This window comes from Ostrea edulis, chromosome 3, assembly GCF_947568905.1.
Source record: "Ostrea edulis chromosome 3, xbOstEdul1.1, whole genome shotgun sequence".
Lineage (NCBI taxonomy): Eukaryota > Metazoa > Mollusca > Bivalvia > Ostreida > Ostreidae > Ostrea > Ostrea edulis.
The window spans coordinates 7,517,962-7,533,449 of NC_079166.1; the positions used below are offsets into that span (position 1 = coordinate 7,517,962).

The 15,488-nt window shown below is 35.7% G+C and overlaps 1 protein-coding gene across 3 annotated transcripts; it reads right to left on the reverse strand.

Annotated features, from left to right (window-relative positions):
• Positions 1-6,060: 6,060 nt before the first annotated feature.
• Positions 6,061-15,488, reverse strand: LOC125674542 (uncharacterized). 3 transcript variants are annotated; one of them, XM_048911708.2, is made up of 8 exons: positions 15,377-15,477; positions 15,064-15,191; positions 12,210-12,404; positions 10,501-10,644; positions 10,225-10,275; positions 8,649-8,802; positions 8,332-8,454; positions 6,061-6,254 (listed from the first exon to the last, which is right to left on the reverse strand). In XM_048911708.2, exons 3-8 carry the CDS (start codon positions 12,386-12,388, stop codon positions 6,222-6,224), a joined length of 684 nt encoding a protein of 227 aa, XP_048767665.1. In that variant the 5' UTR covers positions 12,389-12,404; positions 15,064-15,191; positions 15,377-15,477; the 3' UTR covers positions 6,061-6,221. The 3 variants fall into 3 exon arrangements, with proteins under 3 accessions (XP_048767665.1, XP_048767666.1, XP_056015836.1); XM_048911709.2 differs by lacking the exon at positions 15,064-15,191 and having other exon boundaries at positions 15,377-15,488; XM_056159861.1 differs by lacking the exon at positions 15,377-15,477 and having other exon boundaries at positions 15,064-15,315.

Genomic DNA, 15,488 nt, shown 5'->3' on the forward strand with positions numbered 1-15,488 from the left:
ATCGCTAGACTAGCGTGGTACAGACGACATCTACGATTCAGAATACAGGACTTGGCCAATATTCTGTTCACTGATGAATCCAGATTTCATTTGGATAGCAGTGGCGGCCATTGTAGAGTGTATCGTCGGGTTGTGGAGCGGCAACAGGACGCTTGTGCTATGCAACGTAAACAATTCGGTGGAAATAGCGTTATGGTGTGGGGTGGAATAACAGCACGTGGAAGGACCCCTCTACAATTTGTCAATGGAAATCTCACCGGCGTACACTATGGAGACGAAATTATTCAGCGCCATGTGATACCTTTCATACAGCGACAGCAAAATCACATCACTCTGCAGCAAGACAACGCAAGGCTGCATGTTGCACGTGTAGTCAGGGACTTTTTTGTTTAACAGAATGTCGATGTCTTGCCTTGGCCTGCTGTTCCCCCGATTTATCGCCGATCGAGGACGTCTGGAATGAAATGGAACGACGTCTACGCCAGACATTGGCTGATTTCGGCCAGGCTTTAACCAACATCAGGAACAACATCCCTCAAGCATTTCTGGACACTTTAGTGGCATCAATGAGGCACTGTTGTTAAGAATGAGTGAATGCAAATGGTGGTCACACGCGTTATTAACTTTGTTAATTCAAGTTCGAATACCAGTGTCTTTCGAGTGTGCTGTGAAATTGACGTTATTCGACGATAACATTATGGATTATGAAATGTTGTAACGAATACATTTGTTAACAGCATTACAAAAAATTAAATTTGTTCATTGTTATATTTTATTATTTTTTCACATAGTAAATGATGCACAGTTTCTTTTTTCCGCTAGTATATATGCAGTTTAACACTTGATAGTAGTAATAAATGACAACAAAATTATTATATTTTCCTTCCCCGCGATACGACTTATGTCGACACTTAGAGGGGTAATACGGAAATATATGGGATCCTTGAAAACATTCATATTGGGAGACCAATTTGTTTTTCAAGGACACCATATAATCCCGTCCGTATTACCCCCCTCCCCCCCCCCCCCCCCCTTTAATGTCTATATAACGAATTCATCAGGTCAATGATGTTACTTACACATTAATTAGAGACATATTGACTAATTCATTCGTGATGTTTTACCAACGAACAATAACAATAGATGATTGCAACGTACATATACATGTATGTATTTTTCAGATACTTTATTAAACATACAACATTGAAAAAATGACTGAACCATTTAAACCAACAACAACGGGATAAAAACATTTTTTAAACAAACTGTAAATTAAAAAAAATCCATTTGTTTTCGTACAAGTTTTAAAATGTTCTTAGCTATGACGTCATGATATGCGCTGACTAATTTCTAATGACGGAAATACGTATTCCCATGACGTCATAGTATACATGCGGGGTCAGTAAGGGCATATTGGCATAATATATCCGTGTTTGAGGGTGAAGCAAAAGGTATTGACATCAGTATCTATATCCATAACACGAAAAAGAATATCCCCAAGTTTGTACCTCGCATGTGAGGACAGATTTCTATCAAAGCATCCAATATTGGATATTTGATCCGCCTATTAATTGAATGCGAGAAATGTAATGCATATTGATGTAAACAGTGCATTGTGACGTCATATTCAGCGTCTGTCTTTATCAAATTTACAAACATGGGATACATGGTACAATCGTATTAATCGAGGAGTGATTATTTATGATGAAGAAAATATGATTTAATGCTTGAATAAGGATTAAAATTATGTAACAACTCGGAACAACGTGAACTTTGGTACACGAGAATCAAAACGGAGAAATGAATCGACGACATTTAAAACAAGATTTTTCAAGTTACATGGGTATGGTTTAATTTTTCATTAATTTTCTAAATGTTCCTTTTAAACGTGTTACCTATAGGGAGAGCTCCGTTCTCACGTCCCTTCGTAGTATCGTTGTTTATAGAATTGTTTCAGCCAATGAAATTTCAAGATTTTTATGAGGGGCAGGATAAAGACCTTACATTTTTCAACGTTATGTCATATAGTGTGAAGTGCACTGAGATACATAGATACATTTATGTACAGTACCGCGATTGGGGAAGGGGTAATTTTGATTAAAGCTTCGAAAGAACACTTCAATGCCATGTTTCTGTGTTAAATTGAAATATTGTAGGTTTTCCAAACGGTTCCTTGAGATTTTGTACTAGTTAACCAAAACATGTTTTAAGGGTAACTGATTTCATGATATCAACAATCTCACTGTGTAGAATCAGATGACCATAGTATACATATTACAGTCAACAAACAATGGCGACTGATTTGATCGTTAAGAATTTTGGATTCACGATTTCAAATAGCTGTCTATTGATCTACGGTACTTGCGATGATGATTATTCTGCAAAACTTCAGGTCGCTTTATCATTAAATTTGCTTCAATTCGAGTAAAGAAAAACGACTGACTTCGAAATAGCAACACTAGGTACTTCATCATCATTGTAAGTAAATTCCCATTACACGCAAAGCACAAGATTTGGAAATTGCAACACCCTGTAACCTCGGTTTCTCATTTAACCTTTACACGTGAAAAATACCACTTTCCTTGCACACGTGAAAACAGTTAATCAAAAATGTTCCAAATTCAGTTGAAACAAGAAACATTGGTGCATGCACCAATGTATGGACCGAAAAGGGTTTGAAAAGTGTGAGAAATAAAAATTTTATATTTGCGTTTCAACGAAGGAACTTCTCGGGAAAGAATTCCTTCCTTCAAATACGCAAAGGCTTGTGGAATTTAGAGGAGTTTCGATCAAATGCGGAGATGAACAAAAAACTTAGTCGAATAAACCGTCTATTTAGCGCTATCGTAGAGATTGTATTTACATCAAGAAGGGATTTCCGAGTTCTTCTGCATTTAGTCACCATTACGTCATACTTTAGGCATGGTCATCGTTAATGTAAATACACAAGTATGTAGCCTTTTCAAATCTTTTTTATAAATGAGTGTTTCTTGTTCCTTTTCCTGTAAAAGTAACATACAAAGGTTATGTAAGCTTGCGATTGGTATGAATCTGGAAACTCTTTCTTTTAAAAAAAAAGTTGATGTAGTCTATACACACAATTTTTTTTTATCTCAAGCTCTTTAAGTTAATCGCAGCTTGTAAAGAAAAAATGATTGAATTGTTGGAAATCATCAATAAAAATGTGATAAATAATCAAGACATATTAGCTATTGAAAGTTATTACGTCATGGTTCATCTTTACAAATATTTGGGTACCATTGGAATGAACGGCGACTTAGGAATTCCGAGGATGATCCAGACTATTTGTGACACACCCCCAACCCGACCGAACAACCCCCACCCACCCACCCACTCGACTTTCTATGGCGGCAGAATGAATGTGATACGAATGCAATTTCTTTGTTATGAAGTGAATCCATTTGTTCTCACGATTCAAATAACCGGAGTTTGGGGGAAAATTTCGGAGGCAATATATATGATACTCTAATACCAACCTACCCCCCTCTTGAATTTTAAAAGGGAAGTGTGCATGAGAGAGAGAGAGAGAGAGAGAGAGAGAGAGAGAGAGAGAGAGAGAGAGAGAGAGAGAGAGAGAGAAACGTGTAAATAAAGGATAAATTTCAACCAATGGACAGGCGTTGTGAGGACAGAATTGCACTATGAGGACAAACAAAATGTCCTCACAATTACGTCCTCATAAATGTGACCTACAGTACGTGAAAGATGTAGATACAAAATATTAACTTAGTGAGGACAAGTGGTGAGAGGACATGTCCTTATTAATATTCTTTCTCAAAAACCTTTTTTTTTTCATAATTCGAAAGAGAGTATTAGATAGACTTTTATTGAAATCTGTACGGGTGACTGGTTTAGCTAAACGGAAATGGTGCACAGGTACGGGTGTCAAAGAACAAAGGAAAATAATTAAAGGAAACTTATATTCTGTATAAATACATACATGAATATTTGATGTGAAATCTTAATTGACAGATCCGAAATCTTCCACTTTAGTCTAAATTTTGCTGTTGTCATAGGCGAGAAACCACCCGGTGATCTGGACCGAGCAAAACTAAACAAGTGAAAATGAGAGAACGATGACGTATATCTCTGTTTCTGTAAGAACCCGTGGCTTGAAATTTGGCATGCAAGTAGTTAAAACATTAATCTATGCACGGAAACGGGTAAATTATGCATATCGCACCTCGTTTCTGATTTTTTAGGCATTGAAGCGAATGGGTAGTTTTTCAACTGGATCAGAGTTAGACCCCTTTCTATATTTATAGTATCAGAGAATTCGGGTCCAAAATAGGCTTAGTCCCTATGCATGGAACGTAAGTTCCAGTTCCCACCCTCCAATATTTTTGCCAACATATGCTTGACAGTATACAATACAGATCGTTAATTTACGGTCATGCCCTTTACAGGCACGTAAAACCCGGGGGGGGGGGCAACGGAAGACCTTAATAATGGTCTGAAAATCTATAAGTAAAACGTTTAAATTACTATAAATTAATTGATTCATTTTTCAGAAACTTTACTTGGATGTTATCAAATAATAGAGGTGACACTGATAGTTAGAGGTTACACTGGTAAATCAGTTCTTCATTTTATACCATGGAGTGGGGGGGGGGTGGCAATAAAACAAACAACTAATATAACAACCTTTGCAAAATGAATAAATAGCATGTAATGTACGGAAGCATATTAGGGCCGCAGCAGTATCTTTTTTTTTTTAGTTTGTTATAGCAAATTAGTAATTTTTTATAACAGATTATTAATTTGTTATAATAAATTACTAAATTGTTATAACAAATTATTAATCTGTTATAACAAATTTAACAAATTATCAATATCAACGACAAGAGATCATAATAGACAATTGTGAATTTTCTCTCCATAGTCTCCATATATCAGATGTCTATGTGAAAAGACAAAAAAGTTATGGCCCGGACAAACTTAGTATGAGAAACGGAAGAAGATGAAGAATTCACACTAAAACAATATGTCCCCTTTCTGGGAAAGGGGGTATATTTATTCATAAATATTTTTAAATAAAAAATGTGAAATACCACCGGTACAAAAACATTTCAATCAAGAACATGCATGTAAGCGGTAAATGTAGTACGTCCGAAACCCGAAAGGCGAAAGGCCCCGATAGCGAATTTTTCGAGATTTCTCTCTTAATGGTGCATGTAATAACACATAATTTGCAGAGGTTATTGTTTGTAACCTAGGTACATAAAAAACATAAACTTTTTCTGAGAATTCTTCTACAAAAGTACCAAACCAGAGCCAAAAAGCGGTAAATCTAGTACGTTTTATAAATGTCGGAACCCAAACTCGGTCGAAGACACTGACCGATTCCCACAGCCCCTTTGTAAATACTGGGTTTTAAGTAATCCTATTCATGCAAAAAATATTGATTAAGACTACGTTTTATGTTTCTATCATTATTTCCACAACACAGAATAATAAAAACTTTGTATAGTCTTCATAGTCTTTTGCAGTAGTGATACTTTTAACTTATGCTCAGGTTACCAATAAAGCATGTGCTCCTCTTGTTAAATTAATGATTTTAAATAGCAATTTAGTAAGTTGAAATAACAAATTGATAATCTGTTATAACAAATTAGCAATTTGAAATAACAAATTAATAATTTGTTATAACAGATTGATGATTTTTTTTTTTTATAACGGATTGGTAATTTGTTATAACAGATTAGTGATTTGTTATAACAGATTAGTAATTTGTTATAACAGATTAGTAATCTGTTATAACAAATTATTAATCTGTTATAACAAATTATTATTCTGTTATAACAAATTATTAATTTGTTATAACAAACTAAAACAAGATACTGCTGCGGTCCTAATATGCTTCCGTATATATGTACAATAAACGTCCACGCTATCAGACATATATCCCAAAGCAACTTATTTCATATAATGGGTCATAATCAATTATCCTGTGATTTTCTATAGACAAACGAACAACAGTGGAAACTCGAGAAGAATCTAATAAGTTGCATAGATACAAATAAACCACAAACAATCATCATCTCTGCATAATTTTACTTCCTGAAACTGTTCTTTACACATTATTTCATATGCTTAATTTGATTTTGCTAATATAGCACGGCCAGCAGGCACCGGAATTGTGTCAGAGGTAATTCCAATCATGAAAAACTGTCAGGGAGAAAGTCAATGTTGTTTCTACCTCACTTCAGATTCTTTTCCATAAATGCAAATTCCTGGAAATAAGAATTTAAAATTATATACCAACATGTAATGGGAATGGTAAAGATGAAAGATGAATATATCGAACAGTGATCAATCTCATAGCTCCTATAAGGAATAAAAAATATAGAGTTTGGCAAACACAAACCCCTGGATATACATATACCAGAGGTGGAAAAAGTGCCTGGAAGGTCTCTAAACATTCCTTGTCGATTGGTTACACCCGCCGTGGGCCCTTTGTCTTAATGATCAAGTCAACGGACAACATTTGATCCAGTGATAGGACATACATGCATTGGCAAACTAAATCGTTATGCCGACCATAGAATTTGCGAAAATTTATCCTGACTTTAAACGAGACTGGTGAAATCCCCGTAAAATTGATAGATACCCATTTATTTGTATCAATATGGTGTTTCGTTTCCTGAATGTTTAGAAGTAAAGAAATAGTGTTAAAGTTCTTATTCAGTATCTTCCCGTGGGAACCCGGATAAGAGTAGGCCCTTGATCTTCATTACTTGCCGTAAGAGGCGAAAACATCCGGGCGGTCTTTCTGATGAAATGACAAAAACCGAGGTCCCGTATCACAACAAGTGTGACACGGTAACGAATAGACGTAACAAGTCCTAAACTGTGTAACCCTTCACTTGCAATGGTGACGTCTCAATATCAGTGATAAATTCTCGAATGGGACGCTAAACGTATATATACAACTAACCTATTCAGTATTTGGTTCATTGATATGATATCACTTATGTATCAATTATATTTTGATATTGAATATAGTGACCTCTTAGTCTATGTCTATCACAATTATGGTTGGGTTGTCGGCTTCAAATTCAGGAAAGGGGCTATTTTGGCAGATTTGCCTATATATAGCTACATGTTCAACTCTCTGTTTTTGTATTGATTTTAGGTGTTATGGGATTGATCACTATTCGTTATCTTGGCTTTCATGTAATGCTTGTGACGTGGAAACTTTACGGCTACGTTCCCATTGTATCCACCTTTATTCAAATAACACCCATCCTAAAATAATTCCCCATCATGTACATCGCCATTCAGGAAATTATGTATGCCTCCTGTGACATCGAGGGTGTGGAACTTCCAGTGTTAGATGTGCTGATGTTTCTAACAGCTGTATTTGTGATGGAACTGTTTCGTGTCCGGTTGAATGTAAAACTTATACGTTACCAATTTTGATGCACCAGATGCGCATTTCAATAAATAATGTCTCTTCAGTGATGCTCAACCGAAATGTTTGAAATCCGAAATAACTATGAAGTTTTAGATCTAAATATAGCCAAAAACAGCGTGCCAAACAAGTGGAGCCAAATTCGTCCAAGGATAAGAGCTATGCATGAGTGAGATAATTCTTAATTTTGAAATGAATTTCTAAATTTTATAACAGCAATTAAATATACATCCGTATTTTCAAGCTAGTAACGAAGTACTTAGCTACTGGGCTGTAGAGACCCTCGGGGACTAAAAGTCCACCAGCAGAGGCCTCGACCCAGGGGTCATAATGTAAAACTTATACGTTACCAATTTTGATGCTCCAGATGCGCATTTCGATAAATAATGTCTCTTCAGTGATGCTCAACCGAAATGTTTGAAATCCGAAATAACTATGACGTTTTAGATCTAAATATAGCCAAAAACAGTGTGCCAAACAAGTGGAGCCAAATTCGTCCAAGGATAAGAGCTATGCATGAGGGAGATAATTCTTAATTTTGAAATGAATTTCTAAATTTTATAACAGCAATTAAATATACATCCGTATTTTCAAGCTAGCAACGAAGTACTTAGCTACTGGGCTGTAGAGACCCTCGGGGACTAACAGTCCACCAGCAGAGGCCTCGACCCAGGGGTCATAATGTAAAACTTATACGGTACCAATTTTGATGCACCAGATGCGCATTTCGACAAATAATGTCTCTTCAGTGATGCTCAACCGATGTGGTGCAAATGTATTCGTTTATTTACATTACGGTTAGGCGGCATAGGAATACATACTGTGAATATGGACACCAAAGTTAGTGTATGAGTGATATCTACTGGATGAGTGTGTGATAAACATTAGTTACTCACCCTTTCTCCAGTCGTACACCAATATCCACAGCAACACAGCGTCTTTTTCTCTTTCACCACATATCCCTGTCTTTCGTATAGGCGTTGAGACCGGTTACTGGTTGCCACCGACAGATAAATCATCTGGTGAAGGAAACATTGATTTCCTGCATTAAATCTTCATCCAAACTCAAAGACTTTTTATCAAAGTTGTGAAAGACGGTGTGGGTGACTCAAAAAGAACAATATAATGGTAATTTTATTTTGATTATTATACAAAAGAAAATATTATTAACATATGAGGTTGAGAAGTTCTAAACCGGTAGGATTCCTCTTACCCTACACCCTTTTCGTCTGGCGTCTGTATCGGCCATGTCTAATAGTAGCTTCCCTATGCCTTTTCCTCTAAATTTGGAGTCTACTCCGATGTGATCCAAGAAGCACGTTTCTGGTGGAATATCTTCTGCTGTTGCAAGGGCAAAACACAGTAACCTTAAACGACATTATAACATTTCCTGGAAACATAATTCCGTGGGGATCCGGGTTAGAATAGGTCCTCAGCACCCCATGCTTATCGTAAGAGGCGACTAAATGGGTCCGTACTTTGGATGAGATCGTAAAACCTGATGTACCGTGTCACAGCAGGTGTGGCACGATAAAGACCCTTCCGTGCTCAAAGGCCGTAAGCGCCGAGCACAGGTGTAGATTTCACAGATCTTCACCGGCAGTGGTGACGTCTACATATGAGTGAACAGTTTTCGAGGGGAAGTTTAAACAATGTACAAGCAACCAACCTGGAAACATATTTCTGACACCATTTCCTGAAATATCATTCCCTATTACACCACATCTCTGAACTTTATATACAAATGGTTCAAGGCAAGGCTATGTCTAAGTGGAAGTCTAAGAATAAATCATAGATAAATTTTGCTTTGCAGTCAAAACGATTTAATATGTATGTTGCTAGGGACTTGATTTTGTAACTACTGAGCTATTATCATCTAGTGTAGTAATTCTATCGGAACGATTTTCAACGTTGATACATATTAATGGTGTCCGGGTAGCGCAGAGGTGGCGCTCTCGTTTCTCACCGCTGCGACCCGAGTTGGATCCCCGTGATCAGCAGTGGTTGTGTGTGAGAGGGTATGACGGTCGTCCGCTCGGACACGTGGGTTTCCTTACTCCGGTTTCCTCCCACATAAATGACCCCTAGGCAAACATCCATGCATCAAAGGACCCCATTGGAAATAAGCTTTCGAGCTTTCATGGGTTATCCTTGGTATTTATGTATGTATGTATGTTTGTATGTATGTATATACGGAATAAATATTTATTTAATGCAAACGTTCCCTTTGTTGACAGTGAGCAGATAGGTTTTATACTACACCTCAGACAATTTTAGAATGATGAATTTTAGAATGATGACGACTTTCTGTTTACATTAAGTACGTCTGCAGTCTAAAAGTAAATACAGACATATCCAAACTACAAAGCATAAAACCCTAAACTAAGAATCAGATGGCTTCAAACAATCAGAACGGAAATTTATGATTGCTCAAATATCATTGGCCGAGAAACTACATGTATATATTCATTCAAAATTTCGCGTTAAGCATAAGAATCAATGTTTTATTTGGAAAAATATCTAAGCTAAGGTCTTGCGTTTACAATATTTGAAATCCTACTCTGAATGAATTACAAAATTGAAATACACGTCTAGGGGTAAAGTCTGAAGTTTTAATGTCACAAAATTCTTCCGCCACACAAGGGAGTTCTAGAAGTTAATCAGTATAGAATAATTCAAAGATGCAGCTTTCGCGGTTGTGTTTAAACGCCAAGAAGGCAATTGGACACTGGGTGTTATGTACATATAATTTAGAATGGAAATTGATATAGATGTAAATTGAGACTTACCCACACTTATCAGTGCACTTCACTGGGGCAAAGTCTTCATCTCTAACGTCCCTGTATAAGAAAACAGTAGGCAAAATTAGGCGATTCAGTCGGCGCATTTAGATATACTCGATAGAAAGAATAATTAAAATGGTACTGTTGCAATCTATCAATTACCCTGATCAACATACAGTGCTCCAAACTATTAATAAAGTCAAAGTCGTTTAGTTTTTATCAATCATACTAGACTTATGATACATTTATACAAAATGTTCTTCAAGAGAAATGATTCTTTACGGGAAAAGTGCATTATCTCCATGGTAACGCAAAACACAGGAGCCTGCCATCTCTCCATTGTATTCTGCAATGAAGTTTCTCTCGTAGAAAACCGGGGGTCTTCCTCTAAGGCTTCTTCCATAGAAATCTCTCATGGAAGGTAAGCTATGCAAAATAGATTAGATATAAATACCAGCACTGTTTGTCTATGCATTTCTGATATCATTGCCAAGCCGAGTAGCGCAGTAGGTTAGCACGTTGACTGCTGAACTTTAGAGCGCGGGTTCGGATTTTTTTTCTGATTATTTTCTACTAAAACTGCATTTTTGATTAAATAGAGTAAATTTAAAAGTTTCCAACTCCAAAATATCGTTGCACATGTCCACATTTCATCCACATCAAATATCTCTGGTGTAGCATTCCTTCTTGGGTGTATGACACTACTGATGAAAATAGCAAACATACATGCACTTTTAGCAAATCACCTTAGAAATGTTTTGGTGACACAGTGAAACGTAACCCCAAGATGTACTATATGATGAGGCTGAGCAACAATGTGTTTACTAATTGCAACAGTCCTTTTCTATTTGTTCCAACGAAAGGAGTAAAATGACTGAGCTTTGGTTTGTGTTCAAACATAAGAGAATAAGGGATGAAACTTTAAAAATGCTAATAAGCAAAAAAAATATCATAGAACCATCTAAGATATATACCTGAAGAGCAAAAAAAATCTAACTCGTTATAACGAGTTCGTATCTCGTTATAACGATTAATTATCTCGTTATAGCGACTTATTATCTCACTATAACGCATAGGTACTTCGTTACAACGAGTTAGTATCTCGTTACAACGAGTTAGTGTCTCGTTATAACGAGTTAGTTATCTCGTTATAACGTGTTAGTTATCTCGTTATAACGAGTTGGCTATCTCGTTATAACGAGTTCGTATCTCGTTATAACGATTAATTTTCTCGTTATAGCGACTTATTATCTCACTATAACGCATAGGTACTTCGTTACAACGAGTTAGTATCTCGTTACAACGAGTTAGTGTCTCGTTATAACGAGTTAGTTATCTCGTTATAACGTGTTAGTTATCTCGTTATAACGAGTTGGCTATCTCGTTATAACGAGTTCGTATCTCGTTATAACGATTAATTTTCTCGTTATAGCGACTTATTATCTCACTATAACGCATAGGTACTTCGTTACAACGAGTTAGTATCTCGTTATAACGAGTTAGTGTCTCGTTATAACGAGTTAATTATCTCGTTATAATGAGTTAGTTATCTTGTTTTAACGAGTTGATTATCTCGTAATAAAATAATCTACATCAAGGCTGGCTGATTCGTTCCTCAAATATCGAGTTAGCTCGAACATGTTGTCAAACCATTGTGGTATATTCAAGCAATAAAATCTAAATTTATTCATGACAATGGAAAATAAGTATTTTTGTTGAATAGAGGAAAATATATCGTCACCTATTCATTTGTTTGCAGATAGAAATAAACATTTTCTTGTCATCTTCACGACCAATAAAATTGTTATGTAATACATGTAGTTATCATAAAATGAAAAATTCAATTTTGCAGATTTTGTTAATTCATAATCGTTATCATTAAATTTTGGAAAGAACAGGTCCATAACATTTCCATAGGTACGAACTCGTTATAACGAGTCAAAATATTATTTTACTCTTTCAAAATGAGCCTAGCCGGTTTTCGTATGTACCTCCGTCTACTTGTCACGTGAATAAATTTTCTTTCAAATGCATCCACCATTATATTTGCAGCAAACTCGGAATCCTGGTCTGTGTCTCTAAGAGTTCTTATTCTGATAGGGCCATTCTCGAGGAGTACCGAGTTAGCTTCCGCTAATGGTAACGGTTGCTCTGTCGTCACTGACGTCATTTTACCATTATAGTGGCTGTGAAAAATTGTTTTAAAAATCCATCAATGATCAATTATCATTTCTTGTGTAGACATACCAAATCACAATGAAGAGCAGAATATAGTTGAGAAACATCAACATAATACCTTTTAAGGCAAATATACACTGTATACCAGATGATAATTCAAAATGAATTTCGCACGAATCGAATGTAAAAATACGTTTTTAAACACTTAATACAATTATTTTCATAAATTTTCATTGTGACTGTGTAATACCAATACAGGAGAGAGAGGGAGAGAGGGGACGACACTGTTGGTTAATTACACTTCCAATTTTCGACGTAACCCGCGTCTTTAACAAGAGACGTATTTATCACAGGAACAAACATCGTATACTAAACACTACAGATAAAACCGATAAATATTGATAATCTGCAAAGTATACACTTATTGAAATAGTATTTGATTAAATATTTAAGAAATAATGATTGAGTTTTCGTGTATCTTGCAGGATAACCTCCAAGGTCGATATTCAAATATAAAAGCCGAGATTTTTTTTATTTATTTCAAAGAACATTAATTTCGAGATCAAGGAAATTTTTCTGCAACATACACGGTAACAAGAACTTTATTTCTAATCTACTACAGCTCAGAAATACACAGCCCATCGTCTTCCTACATGTACAATGTATACAGCTACAACTTAGGTCAAGGTGACGTCATGGCAGTTTCCAAAACGGCCTACATTGTTGTTGGCTGACGAAAAGGGTATTCTAAACCCATTTCAAAACAATATTTCAAGTATTTAGTTTGATGTTAACAGATTATATCAATTGCTTTGAATACAATTCAAGAAAAACTTATCTATGTATCGCCATGTTTACATGTGTTTTGCTCTCGGAATGCAGACGATTGGTTTATATTGAATGTCAAATATTCTTCAATCTAATTAAAATCAGATCCTAGGATACGCTCTAAATCGCCATAATAGCAGAGTATATGAATTAGATTGAATATTCTTCAGTTATAAACATGTATGGATTTGTTTTGCAGTATAATAATATTGATTTTTATGATTATAAATTTGAATTATCAGTCATCAACTTTATTGTTGCATTGGCAAAAAAGTACAAGGGAGATTTGCATCAATTTTCTGATAATCAGTGAAAACGTTTGAAGGTATGCCGTATACTAATGACTGCGGCATTCCTTTGATCTTTTCAATAACCGTTTTAGAATATATATTTTGTAGGGTAACGTGTAATCGTCATTGTTGACGCAGTATAATCTTAGATGTCTTCGACTGTTGTAAATTTAAAAAAAAAAATGCACGCTTACACAATAGATTCCTAACACACATTATGCACGATGTGTCGTTCTTCAAGATACGATGATATAAAAAAAAAAAAGGAAACAGTAGACGATTTGCTCAGTGTATACATGTATGTGTAACTTGTGAAGTAAGGTACCGGTATAGCAAATGTTCTGTTCATTACTGCCATTTTTTCGGTTACGGAACATGACGAGTGTGGTAGGATTGGATCTACTACTATTGTTGTACTTAAATGTATACTGAACCAGTACGTAAATACATGTAGATATACTGTAAATAAAGAGCTCTGAAGTGTCAAACAGTGTCATTTTCCAGTTCAGGTCTGATATGCATAGATTTAATAAAAAAAAACCACCTTGTTTGCCATTCCATTAGATACACTGATGAATTTATATATGTTTCTGAAAAAATGTATGTCAAAGTGTGTTCTTCTAAACGATAGGTCCATATCTAGTTGTACAGTAATTGTGTATTTCTTACAACATTTTTTTTACCAATACCTGTGTTTTACATATATGTAACTCTGCTGTATTCCAACAATAATTATTATTAATGTTTTGTACCTCGTGTACCATTAAATGAGGCCTGAGAGAATAAACAAAATTCAATTGAATTGTAATTTCGTGAATTTAGATTCACTTTACAACCACTGGATGCGTGTGGTACATGCATCAGATTACAACCACTGGATGCGTGTGGTACATGCATCAGATTACAACCACTGGATGCGTGTGGTACATGCATCAGATTACAACCACTGGATGCATGTGATACATGCATCAGATTACAACCACTGGATGCGTGTGGTACATGCATCAGATTACAACCACTGGATGCATGTGGTACATGTATCAGAAGGCTGATAGCATTGAAACTCTCTATCATGTTGAAGGAAAAAATATGTATCATTTTATGCCTAATATGTATTCCTAGTGGTTGGTAAATGTGACTGAAGCTAAGGTTATTGTTTAAATAAAACGCTTATCTCTCTTTTTCATTCCCTTTAAAATCTACTGTGTATATCCGTATGAAGTAACATAGTACAAAGAATGATAAAGCACGATTACTTACATAACAATGTTTCTTTGAAAACATTTAAACAGATTCTGAATCGGTTATGTCTTGTTTTTATTTTCACTATAGAATCCTCTAAATATCGCATACTTGGGCGCTTCTAGCATTAAGACAGCTCCAGAATTCTATGTCCTATTTTTAGCAGGAACACCCCCTCCCGGTGTAAACGTTGACCTACATTAGTATTTGGTAACATGTGTCTCCGATATTTGCTGTATAGTTGTGGGACATTTACAGCTCTGTCCCTTTAAATACCCGAGTGTTAAGTTCATTTCGTATATCTTACCTGCATGTTCGATGAAAAGTGAAATAACGAATAGGCAGCAAAAAGAGACCCGTCAATCGTTAGAACGTCCACCATTTGCTGTTTACAAACTTACTTTTCCAAATACAATGCTGTTTAATTCTGATTCTCTGTCAAAAATAAAGGAATCTGATTACTTTTACAGGTCTGATACAAACTTTGTCGTAAATCAATCGTTTGTTTGCTTTTCGTTCATCCCCTGACAATCGTCGTTGATCAAACAGGCGTTTTACAAATAGTGTGACAGAATAAAATTGATTTGTGACAGTCAGTCATTTTATGATAGCAGACCTACCTGATGTATCGGATGCGAAATGTGTATAATCCGTAGAGAGTCCAAAATTTCTTGACCCAGTAATCGTTATAAGTACTAAACTATCAAGTAATACCAGGCCTGTATATGGAGC